Raw genomic sequence first — 20,846 nt, 5'->3', positions numbered from 1 at the left:
GTTTGGTTAGCATGGAAGACAGAAATGGTGTCAGGAAAAATTTATTGACATGGGCTTATCACTGCTTTAGGGGAGGTCTTGAAAGATTAGTCTTCTAATGAAGGTTATAAATCACTACCTCTACACGTGTCATCTATTAATCTGGTACAGAGTTCCTCCTATGATCGATGCTCTAGTTCACATTGTGCATAAGCTCAAACAGAGAAGAAGTAAGAACAAGTGTAAGGCAATGCAGAATGTCTGTTTCGTTGCAACCCAGAACAACTACCTGAAAATAACATTTCACACGAAGCACATGCTTCTTGCTTTCCTCCACACAAACTGTTTCTACTGGCTTGCTGCAAAATCTGAATACATTTTCGAAAGATTTACGAGTTCAAATATTGACACTGGGAGCTATGATGCAAAACTCAGAATATCTGGATCGCTGCAACCTTTATCCTGCCACTCATCCTGAATAAGAAGTGTCTCAGTAGGGTATATTTACAAATGCGAATCTCAAAATATACTTGAAAATAACAACATTTGGTTTTCTCACACGCCCAACAGTTGTGATCACAAGTATGCTCTCCCTCACAAGGAGAAAAGTGCGGTGAATTAAGCGGTGCATGTGGAAATGTAATGCAGTCGCCTCTAAGCTGCTGCTTCCTGAATCCCCACCTCCGACGTACCTGGTGGCAGAGCTTTCATTTACTGCAAACAGTGCTGCGGTTAAAATGTCTGCCGTATAAACATGTGGTCTACCACACTGCGGTGGAATTCCCATTTGTGGCATCTTTTAGTTAGTGATCTAAGCTCCCTGCCAACTTGTCCACTTCACCAACATAGAGCACCAGCGGCGTCAATGCTTTCATCCTAACTGCTGAAGGCTCCAGTACCCCCGATCCCTTGATAGTTGACGGGAGTGTCCCCGATATTTGAAAGACCGGTGAAGCATGTCGTCAACAACATGAACTTGATCTGGAATTGGCTACTGTGGTTAAATCGAACCAGCTGATGTGCACTTTGTTTGTCTGCACAAAAGTGTGCAGAAGTGCTTTCCATACCTTAGGAATACTTCAGTTGCTATGGTAACTTATAAAGATTGGTCTTTGGATGTCTAGCAATTTACCAGTTTGTCGGATTCCATCAATAAGCGTGTGGTTTTTCTGCTGATCACCCAGGGAGTCATAAAGCAGTTGCCTTCTCAGCCTTGCCCAGAGGACAAGGACTCATCAAGCCAAGCAATATCTTGAATGCCATCAGTGGCTGTTCCTGTATAGACTGTTTTTTTGGAATTACAGAATTCACTCAGCAGATGGTTGAAGTTTTGCTTAATAAGCCTCGACAAAATGTAAGTAAACCACAAATTCTGCAGGATCCTTTGGTGTACTGTGTATAGCTTGGTGTTTGGGGGATCCAATGCCAAGATCCTAGTTACAAGTGGTGTGGGAAAATCCATGTTGGGAATATAGCGCTGGAAATACTAATGCTTCGGGTTATGGTCATTCTTGTATGTGTTATAACAACACTCTTACAACTTTACCCTAGGAATCTATGTCTATGCACAGATGCCCCTCAGTCTTCCTCAGGAAAACTCTGCCTGCTTTTACCAGGAAAAAAGTGTCTGGGAAAAGTCTCAACAGGGAGAGTTTTCCACTTGCATTCTAATCTTGGTTTGGCTGATAACTACATAAGGTTATGGGGCAGGCATATGGTATGTGTGTGTGTCACAGTGGAACGTGAAAGGCCAGGTAATGTCAGGTGACATTTGCAAATTGCAAACAATTTTAAATAGCAGTCATGAGAGATGAAATATGAAGGGTTAATGTAATTTGGGTTAAAACTCCAAAATTTGCTAACAGATCTGAAATAACTCAATCCATTAAAAAGTTGAATGAGGGTGAAGATTTGCTAACAGATCTGAAATAACTCAATCCATTAAAAAGTTGAATGAGGGTGAAGATTTTATACCTTGCTTGGCCAATGGTGATTCGTGGCTCTATAATATCTCTGAGCTGGGAGAAACTTTTGTTAAGATGTTCTCATGGATTAGCCAGGTCATCTTCTTCAGGTGTGGTGTGCATGTACGTTTTTTTACTTTTTGAGCGGGTAATATAAGAGAAAAGAAAGCTCCTGAAATGAAACAGACCGGTCATAAATCCACTCTCTTTGGATCATACTTTCTTTTGCCCTCTGCGGGACCTGCTGAACTGTATGAGTTTTCTCTCTTACACATTTGTCTTTCTCCCCTCACTCAGCCTTTATGTTCTCTCACTGGAGCAGGAAATGTCTTCGTAGTTCAAGAGGATTGGACGACTGACCCAAGATGTGGATTTTTCTAGTCTAATTGAGGTCTGGCCCACCAAGAGTGACCTTCTCTATATATGCAGGAGACAATACCTAAATCCGAAATGCAACATGAAAAGTGCAGACGCTGCAATTCTGTGGCAATGATCAAAAAAAACAATTTGTCGATAGTGCTCAAAATGAGGTCATAGTGTAAGTAACCTCTCCACTATCTTACAGTAGTTAATATGTAAACTGATTTCCACTGAGTAGACAATCATGTGCAAGACCGTGTGGATCATTACAACTCATGTGTAGTGATATTTGTCTCAGTCCTCTGGTTTTAGGGGGTTGAGACGTGTAAGTCTACACTTTGGAGATAATGTACACTCAGAAATGGTGAACAGCCAAAAGTAGTATATTTACACAAACGTCTAAGATTAAATTTACACGTGTAAATTTACCTGCATAATTAGGCCCCAGAATTAGGACCTGCATACAGTAATGGCCTTGTAAAGCTGGGTCCAGCATGTCATTTCCCATTTGGGAACCGGTGACTCGTATTTGAAGGTAGGTTGGGTAGAGATACAATATGCAATCTGTAACTGTGGGCTAGTACCTCCTCGCGTTACCAGCCAACAGTGGGCCCAAGCAAGGTACTATACATGTAAACACTGTGCAAAAAACATAACCACTCAAGTCAGATCTCTCAGAGCTAGTGGCTTGTCTATAATATGTAAGCACAGCAGTCTAGTACCTTTATTCTTTACTGAGCCACACTACAGCAAACACTTTGTAGCAGGACAACCTCCACACCTAACAGTGAGTTACAGAATGCATAGTATCATGTTTACGTCGAGCAGATTTTGTCAAACTTTGTAAACTTGCAATTTTCATAAGGGTAGGGAATCTGTACAACTAGAACATATCTACTCGGCAAATAGCATCACATTCCCCTTTCATTTGCTGAGGCAACACAAGGAATATCCTGAGCCAGCTGTCTCTACAGGTTCAACGATAGTACCATCCGGAGAGTATCCATGTATACATACATTAATGTACTTGTATAAAAACGCTTGCCTACGCTTTGGAAATTTGAGCATGGCCGCCTTGTTGACAAGGGGAGCAAAGCAAATGATTGACAGGAATGCTGCATCGCAGTTAATATAAAAGCAGGGTAGTGAGCAAGCCCGAGGGATGCTGCGCTGCATCAGAGTTTATAGTAATGAGGACCCTAGAGGAGAAAAGAAAAGCAGCTATCGAAGATGCAAGACAACATAGTCTCTACAGAGAACTTCTTTGAAGGCCTCTCAAAGGCTTCTCTAATGGAGAAACTCCCCAGTACATTAATACAGCCAATGTTCTTGCTGGCGGAAGCTGAAGGTCATCATTTGCTGATGCTCTCGGCTAAAGTGTGGTACGAAGCAAACCTCTCGCTTTCCTTGTAGACGTTTCCTGATGGTTCTCCTTGCTAATGAGGTCTCTGGCACCCTTGAGGGCAGCTTTAGTCTGCAGTACTCATTTGCTTTCGCCTTCATTCACTCCCAGTTCTTGCACCTCCAGAGACACAGCTGTCCATCAAATCTCATGCAGAGACGAGACAGAGGAGTGCGGTGAGGGTGTACACCACACATGACAGAAATCTTAAAATTAGGATGAACATAAAATATCAGACCTCAGGAGGATGATATACAGCCCAATTAATTAGAAAAGCAATAGCCCCACTGACATGAAATTAATAAGAAGTAAGAGGTTTCATTGCATCCAAATATCAAATATAAGTGGGCCATTAAGGCCAAGTTGTGGGTCCTTCGTAACAGGAAGATGACTTAATCTATCAGTGTCTACATGACCTCGGCTGTACGCTATGGTTTACGCACGAGTGAGCACTATCAGGATTAACTCAAGATGGCATGATTCTGCACCAGCCACCGTGAACGGGCAGAAACACACTCTCACAAGAAGCTCCCCTGATTAACAGCACTTGTGCAAACACAAAACCATGCTTAATACAAACTGTGCCTTTGTGTCACATGCAATCACATGGCATGGGAACCTGAAGAATACCAAGATGATTAGGGATTCTGTCTGGGCACCAGTGCGCCATTAAAGGGACCAGACCACTCAGTGTAACCATGTGCAACACATTCCAGTCCAGTTTTTCATTCTACAGACTACTGTAGTCAGAAATTACAGCTGAATTCAGAAAAACCAGAACTAAATATACCAGAATGCCTTCGGCTGACATGGCATACAACATTGAACGCATCAACTAAGCTAATACCTGAATTACCATATACAGCAACTACATGACATCATTGCCAACACTGTATGCAGCACAAGAGATGAGTGTTGATACATATCCACCCCCCTTGGCATTGTAATATATGCATCTGCATACACCTTCACATGAATCTGACTATACCCTGCTGCCCTAGTTCTTGAGCTGCCCTTCCTCCCTCTCTCTGCACAGTTATGAAAAGTGCTATCAACTCAAAAGCACTCCCCCAGCACCACACCACAATACATCTCAGAACCATTCAGATAAAGTTAGGTCAAACATACCACATCATCATGTGCATAGCTTCACTATATGGCAAAGAATGGCTGTTCTTCACTACGCAGAAACAGGTCTGTTGTTTTCAAGATACTTGTGTGATTGACACCCTTAGTTTCAAGGGTCTTCTACTGATTGTAGTGTAGTTGTAAAGGAACCTTTTAGGCAACAAAAAGGCTGTGTTTCTACATGGGTCTCTCTTTCAATGGAAGCAAAACCACACACATAATCCTCAATAACTGTAATATATCATACCTGCATCTTACTGATTGTTGAGTCTAGCTGCTGGTTTTGTAAATGCATAGAACTCTGAATTTACAAGCGATCACTATAAAGATGTGATCAGAAAGAAGCTGTAGAGTTTAGATGCCATGAAATTAGGCCTAAGCAAGTAGTAAAACATAAAATGAGAATTTTGCCTCCAACAGCAAAATAGGATATTGCTAATATTTTGACATTATGAAGCCATGAGGAAATCAATATAATTTCACGGAGGCCATCACCAGTGGTTGTGGCCCTGAACGTGCCTGGAAATGTATGACTGAGCTTGGACATGCACAGTTTGAACAGAAACCAAAGCGTATATGTGACTCACCATCCAATACTCCACAGACAAAAAATAATGGCAAACTGAGGTAGCTCAAAATCTTTTTTAAACTTGTACCTACACATCAGCTTTTCAGGTTAAGTTACAAGAAAATTGGCAGTTGATTTGTGCAATTTAAATAATAAATGAAGGAGGTGGGGGTAAGGGAAAAAAAGAAATACAGATATAATCTTAACCTTAAGTTTCAGTATATCAAAGTGGGAGATAAGAACCCTGTCAGGCCTTTAAATCGCCCACGGCCATGGTTTGGAGAAAATCTATAGCATCAATGTTCCAACTTAATTTTTTTATAAAATTTCACAATTGCTTTCCACTTGGACACTTTTTTTTTTTGCTGTGCAACTCTGATGCACTGCAACTTGATCAATACTCCTTCTTTTGTGCATCCTATTCCCTTTGGGATTGTTTCAATATTTGCATATGTGATCATTTAGCTGTCAAGTGGCCTCATGTGAACCTTATGTCAGTCACCCTTATTTTTTAGCCACAAGCATTTGGCTTTCTGGGACGTACAGTTCAGCTCTCAGAGACTTGGCTCAAAAACCTCAGCATGTAAAGTGCCGTTTTCTGTAAAGACAGACCCCGGTGAGAGTGTCATACATAGGCACACTTGGCAAGTATGTGACCACAGAACTATAGAATACATATGCTTCACAGTGATTCTGACACAAATGCAAAATTAGCCATATATGTGAAGATTGCTCAGCTGCACAATGCACCATCTCCCTTAGAAACTATTAATTATATTCGTAAGTGTGGCCAGTGTTTTGTGTACCCCCAGGTGTACAGTGGCTCCTACAGCAGCATAACATTTGCCACTTCAAGGACGACCACTCGCTGCAGATGTGGCAGGTGGAACAGCATCAGAAACAAAACTGAAACATGTCACTTCATTGGGCGTATTCTGAACCCATTAGAAGTCCTTCTCTAACCGGCTGTAGACGCTGCAGCCGCAGAGCCTGGGGCATCCTCCTTGCAGATGTGCTGGTTTGGAATAGAGGGTAATTTCCAACTGTTTTCAGTTGAGTACCAGGGTGCAAGAGAGCCTGATTATCATCATCTGAGTGCAAGCTTCACTCACATGTTCTGAACATGTAGCATGTGAAGCAGATGGGCTGGTGCAGCTGATCAGGATCCTTAGCAGCTGTCCCAACTCCCCTCACACAGAACGAGTAGGAGCAGAGATTGACATGAGGTCTGCAAGCTGTTCTCACACAGAACAGACATAGCTACCACATGGACCCATACCACATGACAACTTCAACTCTGGTCTTTTAGCTACCAATGCTCTTATCCTGGGACTATCTCTATTAACACTCCAAGTAAGGGGTCAAATCCCAGGATCTAAATTGCTGCTAGCTAAAAAAACAAAAAAAACAGAAATGGCTGAAAATGTTTCACACATCACTCGATACATGGGGACAATTCACCTGTACAAGACTCTTAGAAACCAAGAACATTCTCTTTTTGGTTCTACAGCCATCAAAGAAGGTGTTGGGAAAGACACAGGAGGTAGGAGTGGAGTTAGCGTATTCCTGTGTCCCAGATGGATAGTGATCCAAGGCTAAATGATGGACTAGATGCTTTGTGGCACCTTGTGCATAATTGGGGGGGAGAGGGGGGGCTAGGGTCCTGTGTTTTGGGAAATTGCTACATTCCAGGAACATCGGGGGACTGTTAACGGTTGCTGCAGACTTGAGGATTCGGAATGATATGGAATTTCTTAAAAGCAGTTAGCCCAGTGCATGTTCCAAGACCCTTGGATGCTACTTTTCAAATAGTACACAATAAGGGCAGTGGGGGGCAGTGTTCTGAATGTTGCTGCTATATTCAAGGACGCTGAGTACTGATTGATAGTTGGTGTTTTAACACATCTTGATGGGAACTGCGATTGTGGTAGGTGTTATCCTGTTTTGCAACATCTTGGTTTCAGACAAATGGTTCGCTTACTGGACCTTGGCTAAGTAATGCTAATGGTGCTACTGCCGGGCCTTGGGTGCAGGCGACCTGTGTGCTGCAGGTACACTTGTGGTCTGTGATCCATACTCCAGCTGGAGAAGGTTACAGTACATATTTCTGGGGCAGAGAGGTCTAAAGCTCCTCCCTTCTGTGGTCAACGGCTGGTGGCATGCATTAGTGGTCAACGATTGGCCGTAGGTTTCAGAGGTAGCTCCTTCCCCTCTTGCACAATGTATCTGCGATTAACACTTTCCAGCAGCCGAGACAAAATCTTTTTCGATTAGATTAAATATGGGGACAGGAAGACCCTGCACACGGGAATGGGCAGAATCCTCCCAAGTGCCTAAAACATGGTCTCTGGCATAGAGACAGCTTTTGCTTTTTGCTCCTTTATATAATGCACCCTACAACCCGGCCGACACTCTGAAACTGCTCACCTCAAATTTATTTTTCTAGCAGAGTTTTTGAGTATAAGATTAACAGTGCCATCCATCTTGAGCTAGAAAGTGACAAAGTCTTTTAACATTTTTACAGCTATTACTTACAGGTGAGAATCGTGGGTAATCTTAGCACACCAACTTTGAGCATCAACCAATATATGACAGACAGTCTACCGGATTCAGTTACTTAGTATTACAGAGACTAATGTACACATTACCCATAGCTTTCATCATGGATGGGCAAGCACACTTAGAGGCGCAATCCAGAGTATGCACATGGTACTGCAGTGCATCGTTAAAAGCTGGGGTGCCCTAGGTTAGAGGCAGGAGCCTGCGTTTGCAGAAGCTGCAGAGAGCATCATAGCAAGTGGACGCATGGTGGGTTCAATGCAGTGACCTAGCATTTCCAGCACATGCAGCTTCATACCGTGGGAAACCAGAGCGCACATGCAATCCATCGACATTCTGGCTGACCAAGAACTTTAGGATGCCAACTCTCTCCAGCTGCAGCAAGGCCATATGAGTCTTCGAGGGGCGCGCATTTTCAAAAGTGGTGTCAAACTTAGGGTGCAAACCCTTCTCCTCCATCGTCCATACGCCTGTTGGTCCTCTGAAAATAAAGAAAAAAAGCTCAGCATCCCGAGAGTATAGACCGAAGAAAGAGGAAGGGCACTACCTGCGATACAACAACAAGGTAAAAAAAAAAGCCTGTTGAGAAACAGCACATCTATGCTTTTAAAAGCCATGGCTCAGCACAACCAGGCACCCCACACTGAATTTACACTCACCTGAAATCAGGTATGCCCGAAGCTGTGCTGATGCCTGCACCGGTGTGGAAAACAGTGTAAGAGGAATTCTTGATCAGCTCTGCAAGCTCCTGGACTTTTCTTTCTAGTTCATCTTGGGGATCAAACACCTGACCATGGAAGTTACAATGGAGGGAGTAAACAGAACAGCTGGCATGAATATGTGCAGCACACGTCTCCAAGCAGAAAAAAACCCACAACTAAACAAACTGTCTCCCCACTCTCTCTCGCAAACTACAAAGCTCCAACATGCAGGTTGTGAAATATCAATTTTAGGGCCCGATTTAGACCTTGGCGGACAGGTTACTCTCTCACAACGGTGACGGATATTCCGGTCACCGAAATATAAATCCCCTCAGAGTTCCTCATAGTCAAACAAGATTCTAAACTAGAGGAATTCATGGACCAAATTGAACCCCCACTAGCCCGAAAATTATATATCCAATTAAGATATGGCACCCTACCGGTCAGGTCCTTTTCATCTAAGTGGCAGACCCAGAACCAGGAAAATTGTCCTGCATGTAATTACAAAACGGAGACTGTCGCACATGTGCTGTTTTTTTGTCCTGCTTACTATGTAATCAGAAAATGTTGGTTGATTCCCATCTGCAGGAACTTGGGATTTCGCTATTTTATGCAGGCTTGTAGGTCCTTAACTTATGATACTCATCCCCATATTGTTTTTGCAGTATCTCGTTATTTACACAGTATGTGGCGCAGGAGACAAACCTTGTTAAACTAATTATTTTCTCACTGATAACTCGTAGTTTAATCTTTTTTAAACTTTTAACCTTTTATGCTATTTATTGTCTTATTGTAATTGTTGATGTACTTATGTGTACTTTTATGGTCTCATGACCGAAATAAAGTTATCACTGGCACTGACTGGCCCATTAAATCCTATGGGGTTTATATTTCAGCGGACGGGGTGTCCATCACCGTTGTGATGAAGTAACCGGTCCGCCAAGATCTAAATCAGGCCTTTAGTTTGGAATGGTAGCAGCTCATTACCTCATACAGGATCATGCTATGCTGAGACGCCATTAAATTCACACCAAGATAGAGCGCCCTCTGATAATTCTCCAGATCACTCCTATAGGCCATAAAGAACAATGGGATCTCTACAAAGTGGTTCAGAGGGCTATAAATGCCCAATATGCTACACAAGACACCCTCTAAGCCCACAATAGTTTCCTCATTCACTTAAAAAGTATAAAATGTTAGGTCAGTTACAGCAGTTCACGGAGTATCCCCGTCCCACGCACAGCTATCATGGTACTGCTCCGATGCTCCTCTTTCCATGAGGCAACCACAAAGAAAATCTTGCCATACTAAAATTCAGACCCAGTAACAAATCTGCATGGCTCTGCCCTGTCACCAATGCTGAATTAGAAGTGAAGGTACTAGACTCATTCAAACTCCATGAAAGCAAGAAAGTGCCCCACAGTTCCGAACTACACACTAATATCCTCTCCTCAAAAAAGCAACCCTGAACCCAACACACTGAACCAACAATCCCCCAATTGCAGGACTCCCATTGTTCCCACAAATAATGGATAAAGTAGTCACTGTTCAACTCCAAGCCCATACAGAAACAAACAGCATCCTAGACAAAACACAAACAGGCTTATGCCCCCAAGGCAGGACAGAAACATCACTACTTTGGGCCAATGCACTGTATGTATGTATGCGGTACTTCTATAGATGGAATTTAGTCAAAAGGTAGAGAAGAACTTAACAGGGCCAAAACAAGGACAAGTCAACAAGTAATAAGAGAGGTAGTTGGTTTGTTGCCCGTTAATGCATAGTGGTATGTTAATTAAAGAAGTGTGACTTCAACTCCTTCCTAAATTGAAGCAGCATGGTATGTATGGTCTTGATGAACACAGACATGTCATTCCAGATCTCAGGAACATTGATGGGAAAGACCTTCTGCCTTATTTTTTCATTTTACATTTCTTGGTTTGCAATCTGTTGGTGTCTTGGCTGCATGAGCACCAACAACCACCACAAGATGGTGAGCTTGTGCGCAAGCCAAGCAGGGGTGCTCGTTGTGATGGCTTTATAAATAATGCAGTAACCATATGTATTCAAGCCCTGCGGGAGACATGCTTAGGCATGTGTGATGTCCTTAGTGGGGATCTAGTGAGGAGTCTAGGAAATTATGGAGCAGGGCATCCCCACTAAAGAGATGCAAATGTACAGGAGCTTGTAGAGCAGTTCTGAAGTCTATTTTGGGAAGAATGTGTTTCACGTTCTTTTGAAGAGCGCGCTGGAACTAGGCTGTGTTTATTTTTTAAGCAGCAAGTTACTTGAGGGTGAGGCCGGTGTCCAGGCGGAATCACAGTGGCTTGGCATTCAATGAAATTTGGGGATCCAAGTCATCAAGGTTCAGGTTGTTGAGTAAGGTTTGTAAAGTTTCTTGTTCTAGGTCTAGATGATGCATAAGCAGTGCTTGAGGCACTGGATTTCTGAAATAACGGCAACTTCTAAGTAAAGTTGTGTATAATCTGCATATTGGTGACTCTCGATGCTGTTCTATGTGGGTAGCGCAGCAAAAGGCTCCATGTGGAGGTTGAAGGTGACACAGGGACAGTGTAGAGCCCCTGGGGGACTCCACAGGTGACCGGGATCTTTTGGGACCTGGTGGTGCCCAGGTGAATAAACTAGTATTGGTTGAAAAGGCAAGAGAATTACCAGTCAAGGACACTGATGGTGAATCCCATTCGAGACTCCAGAGTGCACTGCATATGCAGGTGGGATGTGTTGTATGCAGCTGTAAGAGCAAGCAGTATAGGGAAGCTGGTGTCATCTTCATCTGTGGTCAAGAAGGCATTGTTCATGGACAGGGGTGGTCCATGACTCGCTCTTCCCACAGATTTATACTAATGCTATTGAAGAAGTTGGCAAATTATTTTTAACCCGGAGCTCTAAAACAAATGCACCTAAACCCAGCAATCCCTGGTATTCTACAAAATGTCGGGCAAAAAGACGTGAGCTAACTGTTGCCCTTCGTAATAAGAACCAATCGCTGGTGAGAATAGTTAGGATGGAGTACGCGGAAGAACAAGCTCGGGCAAAAAAAGAATGGGAGGAACTGTATTGGCAGGACCTTAAAAATGCATCTAGAATGAAAAATGGTTCACTGTTTTGGGATCTGATCAATAAAGCCAGAAATTATACTAGGCCTCTGATGGCTAATCACATTACTAGCCAACAATGGTATTCCCATTTTTCAACAATTTACGGTGACCATGATGCACCCAAATATCTTTTTCGAGATCCAGTATTTTCGGTTGAGAACTCATATGAGCCTTCCGAGGTTGTAGAGGCCATAAGACACCTAACCCCTAAGAAGGCAGCAGGCCAAGATGGTATTCCGGGGGATCTCCTCATGAAAGAACCCGTAGTTTGGGCTACAGTCATTGCATTAATAATGAATCTAATATCCAGGGGCCATCCTGTCCCAGACTCGTGGAAGGGGGCCGAAGTAATTACGGTCTACAAGAAGGGGGACAGGGATGACCCTGCCAACTACAGACCAATCAGTCTGATAGACGTGATTCAGAAAGTGGTTGGCAGGGTCATCATTTTGCGAGTAGGTGCATGGATGGATGAGAAGCAGGTTCTTTCTCATTATCAGGCCGGATTCCGGAAAAAAGTAGGTACAATGGACCAGGTCTTCCGCTTTTTTGCGATCTACTGGAAAACCGTGTCAATTAATCATGGTAGTCTTTACCTGGCCTTTATAGATCTCAGGATGGCGTTCGATCTGGTCCCTCGTGCTAGGCTATGGGAAGTTTTGGAAGAGCTGGGCTTGCCAGGTTACCTTCTGGACCTTATAGTTAAGCTCCACGAGGGTAACTACGCAAGAATCAGATGGGGTACCCAAGGCCAATTGACTGAGAGGGTGCCCGTGAGGAGGGGAGTCCGCCAGGGCTGTGTCATGGCGCCGACTCTATTTTCCCTATTTGTGAATGGTGTGGTGGACCACCTGGGGGAAGAGCCGGCGGATGCACCATCCCTGGCTGGGGAAAAAATACCAACTCTCCTCTTCGCGGATGACACCATTCTGATTTTAAAAACCCCGACAGGTCTCCAAAAGCTATTGCACCGATTTAGCGATTTTTGCAATGATAGGGGCCTTACAATTAATACCTCGAAAACTAAACTTATGGCCATATCCCCTTCCAGAAAAATTTGGAATAATTTTTCGCTTAATGGTGAGTCCTTGGAGATGGTGGAGTCCTTTGACTACCTGGGAGTTAGGGTGAATAGTCGGACGTGCTGGACTGACCATCTGGCTAAAATGTCATTAAACTTTAAAAGAGTTGCAGGTGTGGTAATGCGTGAGCATAGAGTGTCAGTGAGCAAACCCGTGGCCCCGGCCCTAGCTATTTACGAAGGCCAAATATTGCCTAGCGCTCTGTACGGCTCTGAGCTCTGGGGGTTCGAAAATATTCCGGATTTAATAACCTCTGAAAACAAATTCTTGAGAGATTTGGTTGCCTTACCAGTTTCCACCCCATTGATACCTTTACGTCTAGACATGGGCAGGCGTCCCCTTAAGGATATTGTGCGCTTGCGCCCTTTACTTTTTTGGGCCCGGCTGAGAAGAACTGAGGAGCTTAAGAACTACGCTGCTGCATTGGACGAACTTATCTTGTTGGATAAAGGTAACAGGATTAAGTGGTTGTGTAACCTGCGGCAGCTGGTGGGATCTATGGGTCTTAGCGATCTATGGAAGAACCAATCTCCCCCACCTAAACTAGTTATTAAGAAGCTTTATTGGGAGTGGGTCCAGCTGGAGACTTCTCGTAGTGGCACTGGGGGTTCTCTCACTGAGCGGTTTTTGGATTATAAGGGGTCAAGGCTATTTGAACCATTTCTTGACTGCATTGAGAAACCCCTTGACAGATCACTATATCTAAAAATTAGATTTGGAACCCTCCCTGTAAATGCTTTTACTTCTGGGTGGAACTCACATGGTAGTTCAACAAAGGCGTGCCCGTGCTGTGCAGCCCCCATTGAGTCCATGGCACACCTGATGTTTGCCTGCCCGGCTTACAAGGTACCCAGGAGGATATGGCTAAAACCATTATGTAGGGGCCTGGGCCTTCGTTGCCACGCAATGGCCTTGCGAGTTCTTTGTACCGATACATCCTCCTCTACATTGGTGTGTGGTGTCGCCAAATTTATCGGAAGTGCTTGGGTGATTCGCATGAGGAAACTTAGGCCTCAACTTACTACGTAGACCGGGATTATTGTGTTGTAAATGTAGAGCAAATGATGATTTTTAACATGTTTTTTTTGCAATGTGAAATTTTATGTGTTATGTGGTATAAATTTTAGCGATTATACTGTTTTTTATCACATGTCTAAATAGGTCATGTTACTGTATACTTACTTTTATGATGGAAATTTTTATCGAATAAAGTATTACTGACTGACTGGCATTGTTCACAATGTGTAATGAATCAGTTTCTGTGCTGCATTGTGATTCTGGAAGTCGTGTAGGAGATGGTCAGAATTAGTATAGCCTTGGAGTTGAACACAAACTGCTTTTTCAATGATCTTCCAGAGGAATAGCAGGCGAATGTTGGGCCATCAGTTGACTAAGTCGTCAGGGACTATTGTAGGTTTCTTTAGGAATGGAAGGATTTTACCTGTGTTGCAAGTTTCTGAGAATATGCCTTGGGCATCAAACGCATTGACAATAGTGGTTGGGGTCATACAGAATCATCAGAGAGAGCTTTGATGAAGGATGAGGGTAAATCATCTTAATAATAAGTGACTGATGGAGTTGAGTATGTTGGCGAGCTCTGTGAGAGATAAAGCTTAGAAGGCTGGAAGTGTTACTCCGCATGTCAATTCCTCTTGCCTTCACAGACGTGCCTGATACCATGAAACACATCACACTTTTACACCACTTCCAATTGGATACACACATCCCAGTCCACTCCCTTAAGCGTTTCAGAAACTTCCTTGCGGAACATGCTAAAGTATCAAGCTAGAGGACCTCAAGTCCTTGCCAAGTACATACACTTGCGGAGCCCCAAAATGATCCCCTCTACCACTCACTTCAATATCTACCTCCAACACTGCTTACAGACCACCTCTGAACCATACATAACTCAGCTTCAACTCCTTCATCACACAAATCTATTTACTCGCTACATGAGGTAAAGACTAATTCGCAAACATATGAGAGGGCCTCAAAGCAGTGCACTGAAACGCATCTGGTTTATGGCAAAAATGGAAAAAAAATTACTGCTATGTCACTCAGAGATGAAGCAAAACCATGGTCGCATCAAGTGATAGTGTTACTCAAACTTCTAAATGGGTAGAAAAAAACTACAAGGAAAAGAAACATCAAATGCAACCCAGTCATCTATCTTACCCACTGACTTGCTTATTTGTAAAGCTGCAGCCACTCACAAATACACGGGATGGAAAGATACAATGCACTCGAGGATCCATGCTCACTAAACTGCCTAGAAGCAAATAATTAATGAAGTGAACACTATATAAATCAAAATAAAAGAATGAAGTCCCAAAATCGTGGTCTGCAGATATAATTCCACAGAGATCTCCTATTTCTGCAACCCTTGATCACTTGGCCCTGAACCCCCTGATCGGTCCTCTCTCCCACACACACCTCTTACATTACTCTCTCGCCAAGAACTCCGTACCCCCCATGTGTAAGGACCAGGATCTCAGCCTCCCTGCATTTCTGATCCCTACACCAAACATCCCACGTCCTCTGCACCACTGGGAAGAACTACCAGCTTCCCAGGATGAACCCCTTGTCCCTCTCCCTGCACCCTTTTCTTCCAGACCCGATTCCACCGATCACGTCTTCTCCCCTTCCCACCCATCATTTCTTCTTCTTTTCTCGCCAATCTACACCGGTTCTCCCTACTCCCTCTTTGTCCCATTCCCTCCCCCTCTTCCACCCCCCCCTCACCTCGGGCAGGCCGCACTTCCCCTTGTCAGGGTAGGAGGAGAGCCCCGCCGCGTAGTTCACGGACATGATGAACCAAAGATCCTCACTACAATCTTCGGGGATGCACTTCCGGCCCCCCAGGACCCCAAAAGCTGAGCATCACCCACTTCCGGCAATGCTGTAGGTGTTCCTGTCTGAGAAAACAGAGTGATCCAGCTACGAGGAAAAATAACCCAAACGAAGACCCGCCCACAAAGTGATGTGAAGAGGATACGCAGATGGAAAGGAAGATCCATAAACAGTAGATCATGCAATGTAAAAGTGAGCAAAACACGTATTTATATCGAGTCCCCATTTTAAATTAATTTATTTATGTGTTTATTTATGTATTGTTTATGTATTTATTTATTTCTGGGTTTTGTGTAGCACAAATATGTGCTCCTACTTCACTACTTCAACCCTGCTGAAATACTTGTATCTTTTCTATAGCACTTTCATACTCCTTGTCGAAGTGTTAAAAGTTCTTCCCAGCAGTCAGATGAGTAACTACTACATTTGTAGTTCAGGACTTAGAGGGTGTTAGTAGAAGTTACATCCGAGTTCTGGTGCTAACTCATTGTTGACAACATTTGACAAAAAGTTCCAGGGCCACTTTGAAGTACAGCTATCAATTACTTACTTGAAAATTTACTACACCCACTGCCCCAAAGCTCCGCCCACTCAGCCCAACCTACATAATTAGCATAATTTAACCCCACCCACTTGAACATTACTTATGTGAAATGCATGACACATTCTTTGCTGCAGGCACAATTAACCCTCTGCACTACAGGTGCATCATAACTTGCACTAGACAAAACTCCAACCTCTCTCCAGCAAGAACATTAAAAAACACGCTCTCTTTAACTTAGCAACGGAGTCACTGACAGTGCTGGGAAAATACCTTCTCCTGCTCGGCCTAGTAGCTGTAGCTCAGCTGCGGTCTGTGGAGTCACTACTGTGTCACATCTAACCTGCAGCTGAGCTGTTGACTGAAGTCAGAGTGATTAGGGCATGGCGTGGGGCACGCTGTCTTCGGTGACATACCCTGTGCCTTTGGACACTCGACACAGCCGAGCCCCAGGCGACCCCCCCAAAGAGCAGTGTAGGCATCAACTGGGCAAGACCAAGGCCATCGCCATCGCCATCAGCCCCATCAACACCTCGTGCCAGTGCAGAGTCCAGGTACCGGAGTCCGGGCCTCTGGGTCACGTAGAGCAACGATGGACAATACACTGCCCTTCCCCTGGGAAGTAAACACCAGCAGCCCAGGGGTTAGGCAAACATCTACTGACTCCCTGGTCCTGCAGCGGATCTCTGATCACAGCATCAGAGACAATTCCAAGCCCCTGCCCGCTCAACCCTAAAACAGGTCGCCGGCCACCACTGAGGGGTCTTCCTCGAGGGTCGACAAGGAGATGGTTGGAAATCCATGTGAGGCGGCACGCAATAGTAGCATAGTCGCTTCCTCATCAGCACTCAGCCCATCTCACAAGAGGCCTTTGCAGGCCACAATTCCCGTCAGGCCGCCTCCACTGCATTGCTCACCTCTACCAGGGTCCTCAGCAAGCGGGCTCTGCTGCCACAATCCTGCTGACCCCCTCGGCACACGTAAGGCCAGTAGCAATCTCCTTCGCTGCACTACCCCGAAGGGCCATCCAAGTGCACTCTGCCACTTCCTGAGCAGCGTTCAGCACATCCGCCAGACCAGGACCAGAGTATAACTCCCAAATAGTCAGAATACTGTTCGTCCTGGTAAGTTTCTCAATGGCGTCGAGGGGGCCCCCAGAGACAAGGAGTCTGGTGTGTGGGCATAACTAACGGGAGATGTGTCACACTTGGCAGGGCTGGAAGTGCAATTGCTGGTACTGTTCCGGGATAGTGAATTACCCAGGACTACCTCCAACATGCTGGAACTGTCCTGGCAAAAACGAGAAATTTGACAGCTTTGTGCTGTGTGAGTCCCAGGGTATATGCATCAGACATTGCACAACTGCATGAATTCACAGTTTATAGTTGTGGTTGTACAGAAAGTCATGTGAAGATATAATCGTAAGCAGTACATTTGATCCACTCAACAGTTGTGGCATGGTACTTGTCAGAGCCACTGATTTCCACTGTAGACTACAGCTTTCTTAGCAATGCTACAGCCTACTGTTAACGTCAGTTTACATAAAAAAAATTCAACGGTCTTAAGATCAAATGTAGGTTTATTTAAAAGATACCTCAAAGATAATAACCAGCCCCCTCAGCAACTACCACTCTCCAACTACCAACACTCTAGATCAACTCCCCACACTCTCATTCCAGACCAGATCCTAAGAAGAGGGATGCATTTTCAAGACAGGATCAGTTAGAGAATGGCAATCAAGTGACTAAGAATCCATTGATTATGTCAAGAAATGGGCTTTGTAATCATTCGATTGCATCGATTACTATAAATTAATTTTGGTTAAAGTATGGTCAGACAGCCAATTCCTAGATAAAGAGATTTGGTTAGGTTGACATTAACCAGAAGACAATGTGATAAAGAAGACGGTGGTACGGGCTGCCGATAGGACGAGAGAAGAAAAGTGTACTTTTCTTAACAAGAGTAAAATGTATAAGGTGATCATGTTATGGTTTATGGTTTTGCTTTTTATAAGAAAATAACCAACAGCTCAAACTATCTGTTGTGCATACTATATGCAAAATAAATCCATATGCAAGTGCTGAATACTGTAATATACTGTCAAGGAATGCACGCAGAAACTTAGAAACTGAATAAAGAGATTCCGTTAAAATAACAAGAAAATAGACCTGAAAAAGTTGAATTGCTGCATTGTGGAAAAGCTATGTGTTTACCATGAATTGAGTTAAGACAAAAAGCTATGAGTTGGCTTCATGATTTCAAAGTGTGTGTGCATCCTGGGACTGCTAAAATATTAGCTGTAGTATGAAGATAATTTTGGTGGACAAGTTTTAATCTTTAAGTTCTAATCTTTCTACAAACATATTACATTTGTGCCCAAGTCAAGAGTTCACTTAGTAAACATCAGTGGGATTGTTGGGGCCTTTGCCTGTTAAAGCAAGACCTTGGCATATAGTGTCAATGGATTTTATTGTACATTTCCCCTAGAGTCAAGGTTGTACGGGGAATCTCGTTGTTGTGGACCATTTAAATAAGGTGGGCAAGGTCATATCTTTACCTGGTCTACCAGCATCTAAGGAGTTAGTACAGGTACTTTCACAACATAGTGTTCCACGGGTATTAACTAAAAACAGAGGCTCAGAGTTAATTACTACGTTTTTGTCTGTTTTGTGTATAGAGTCGGATATAGACATTCATCTGTCCATCAGTTATCACCCTCAGATGGATGGGCAGACTAAAATACTGAACAGTACCTAAGATATTATGCTTTAGCATAAGAGGAAGACTGGAGCACAACATTGTCAATCAAGGATTTATAAAGCATGGCAAATCACCCGTGAGGGTATCAAGGCGCTTGAATGGCTAACTGCTTCGCGGTGATCTGTTCAATCAAAAAGCCAGGTCTCGAGTCCTTTCCTGAATTTCTGGAGTTATGAGGTGATCCTGAGGTGCAGGGGAAGGCTGTTCCAAGCTTTGGCCACCAGGTGTGAGAAGGAGCGTCCCCCACAGTTGCTTTGTCGGATCCGGGGAGTGACTGTGAGAATGCACGCCTATGAGAGCAATAGCACCATTTACCTGGGAAAAATCCTATTATTGATTTAGACAATGAGGAATGGGGGGGCTTTGCCCTGGGGAATGGATTTACTCACTTAAAATTCTATTAGTATGGAGTTTCTTTGTGTGAGTAAATCTGCTCACAGAGGTGGGTAATGTGCATTACAGTTGTGGAACTCCTGAAAAAGGTAAACTTGCAGATTTGTGACTATTCACAACCCTTTTACAGGTAGTTTTGAACCCCGAAAATGATTGGAGATCCAGTCTTGCTGTTTTTGAGCCCTGTAGGTAACTAAATATAATGGTAGTCAATTTATAGATCTGGTGAAGTTAAAAGCTGGGTTTGCCCCCCAAGACTGGAGCTTGTGACCTCTTGTTGATAAAGAGATGTTACAGGATATTACTTCTGTGTGAATGCTGGTTGTCTAGCGTTACCCTTGCTTCTATTGCAGCATAGACATGGCACAGGAAGGATGCTACGTAAGCCTTAACACCCAATGGCAACCATGTGACGAAATATAGAACTGAATAAACTTGTATTTTTTCTTGCCATTAATATATAGTTTATATGCCAATGTCTAGCGTGTAATACACTATTTATTACCATTGTTGAGTATAGGGAAGTGCGAAAAGAGAAGGCCTGAGTGGGCCATGATGGCCTTTCTCCCTCTCAAGAAAGGTAACAAGTAGCATGTTACAGTCCGCACATCTGCATATGTGGTTTATGCTCTATTGTTTTGTGATATTCATCTAGATCCAGGACACAATGCAAGGGATAAACCGTCGCATTGATGTAAAATTACCCTGGATATGCATCTAGACCAGGGGCAGAGGTTTCCTCTGGTAGCCCGTCGTTACAGTGTGGGTCTGGAAAGTCCCTTGCATGGCGTATGAGTGGGGATCCCTGTCCTGAGTGCCCGACTGCAGTGAAACTAGTATCCTGACTTTTATTTTGGCCCTCGTATAATACTAATCTACTATAAGCACAGAGGGCTAGGCCTTTCCAAGGTAAATGCAAGGCACAGGGCTTTTCCTGTAGCCAGGGGGGGGTGCACCGAGTCTGCCCTCATGATAGACAGTGGACTTTTATCCCTGTCCTGAGTGTGACACACAGAGCGGCGGTGGCAGCGTGCAGTGCTTTATGATTTGTAGAATGACCAGACTTTTACCGTTGCGTCAGTCAGAACATGGTCTACCGACCCCTCTAGTGTAAAGTTCCACTGTTATGTGAGACCCAGAACCTTGCACTGACATCCCATGTGCATGTACAGTGAACGTAAGATACATGTGTGGTAACAGGACTGTGTGTGTGGCTTTATGTGTGTGTGTGTGTGTGTGTGTGTGTTTGTGTGTGAGTCTCAATACTGAAGCCAGTGTAATCCATTTTAGAAGGTGTGCGGTTTAGCATGGCGCAAGATAAAAAATGAAGATTGTTTCCCCAGACAGTGGAAGTGTATAACCTAAATTCCTCTTGCCTGAGGCTGAAGATCCAGACACTGGAGTGAGGAGGATAGAGTGAGGGCTGCCTTTAGAAATCCA

At 43.9% G+C, this 20,846-nt stretch overlaps 2 protein-coding genes across 2 annotated transcripts in view; one reads left to right on the top strand and one right to left on the bottom strand.

The window, feature by feature from the left end:
* SIRT6 (sirtuin 6) overlaps nt 1–15,792 on the bottom strand; it is a 42,435-nt gene extending 26,643 nt beyond the window's left edge. The window contains exons 1-3 of the mRNA XM_085637599.1: nt 15,605–15,792; nt 8,620–8,747; nt 8,259–8,441 (exon numbers count right to left, since the gene is read on the bottom strand). Coding sequence (XP_085493725.1) covers nt 8,259–8,441; nt 8,620–8,747; nt 15,605–15,670 — 377 coding nt within the window. The 5' untranslated portion in view covers nt 15,671–15,792. The remainder of the gene's footprint in view (nt 1–8,258; nt 8,442–8,619; nt 8,748–15,604) is intronic.
* An 844-nt stretch (nt 15,793–16,636) lies between these two features.
* The window catches only part of ANKRD24 (ankyrin repeat domain 24), an 86,042-nt gene continuing 81,832 nt past the window's right edge, over nt 16,637–20,846 (top strand). Inside the window, exon 1 of the mRNA XM_085636994.1 lies at nt 16,637–16,807. Coding sequence (XP_085493120.1) covers nt 16,637–16,807 — 171 coding nt within the window. The remainder of the gene's footprint in view (nt 16,808–20,846) is intronic.

The sequence above is a fragment of the Triturus cristatus genome, chromosome 12, assembly GCF_964204655.1.
Source record: "Triturus cristatus chromosome 12, aTriCri1.1, whole genome shotgun sequence".
Taxonomy (NCBI): Eukaryota; Metazoa; Chordata; class Amphibia; order Caudata; family Salamandridae; genus Triturus; species Triturus cristatus.
The sequence above is the reverse complement of the archived record's forward strand: the minus strand, read 5'-3'. Positions and strand labels throughout refer to the sequence as shown.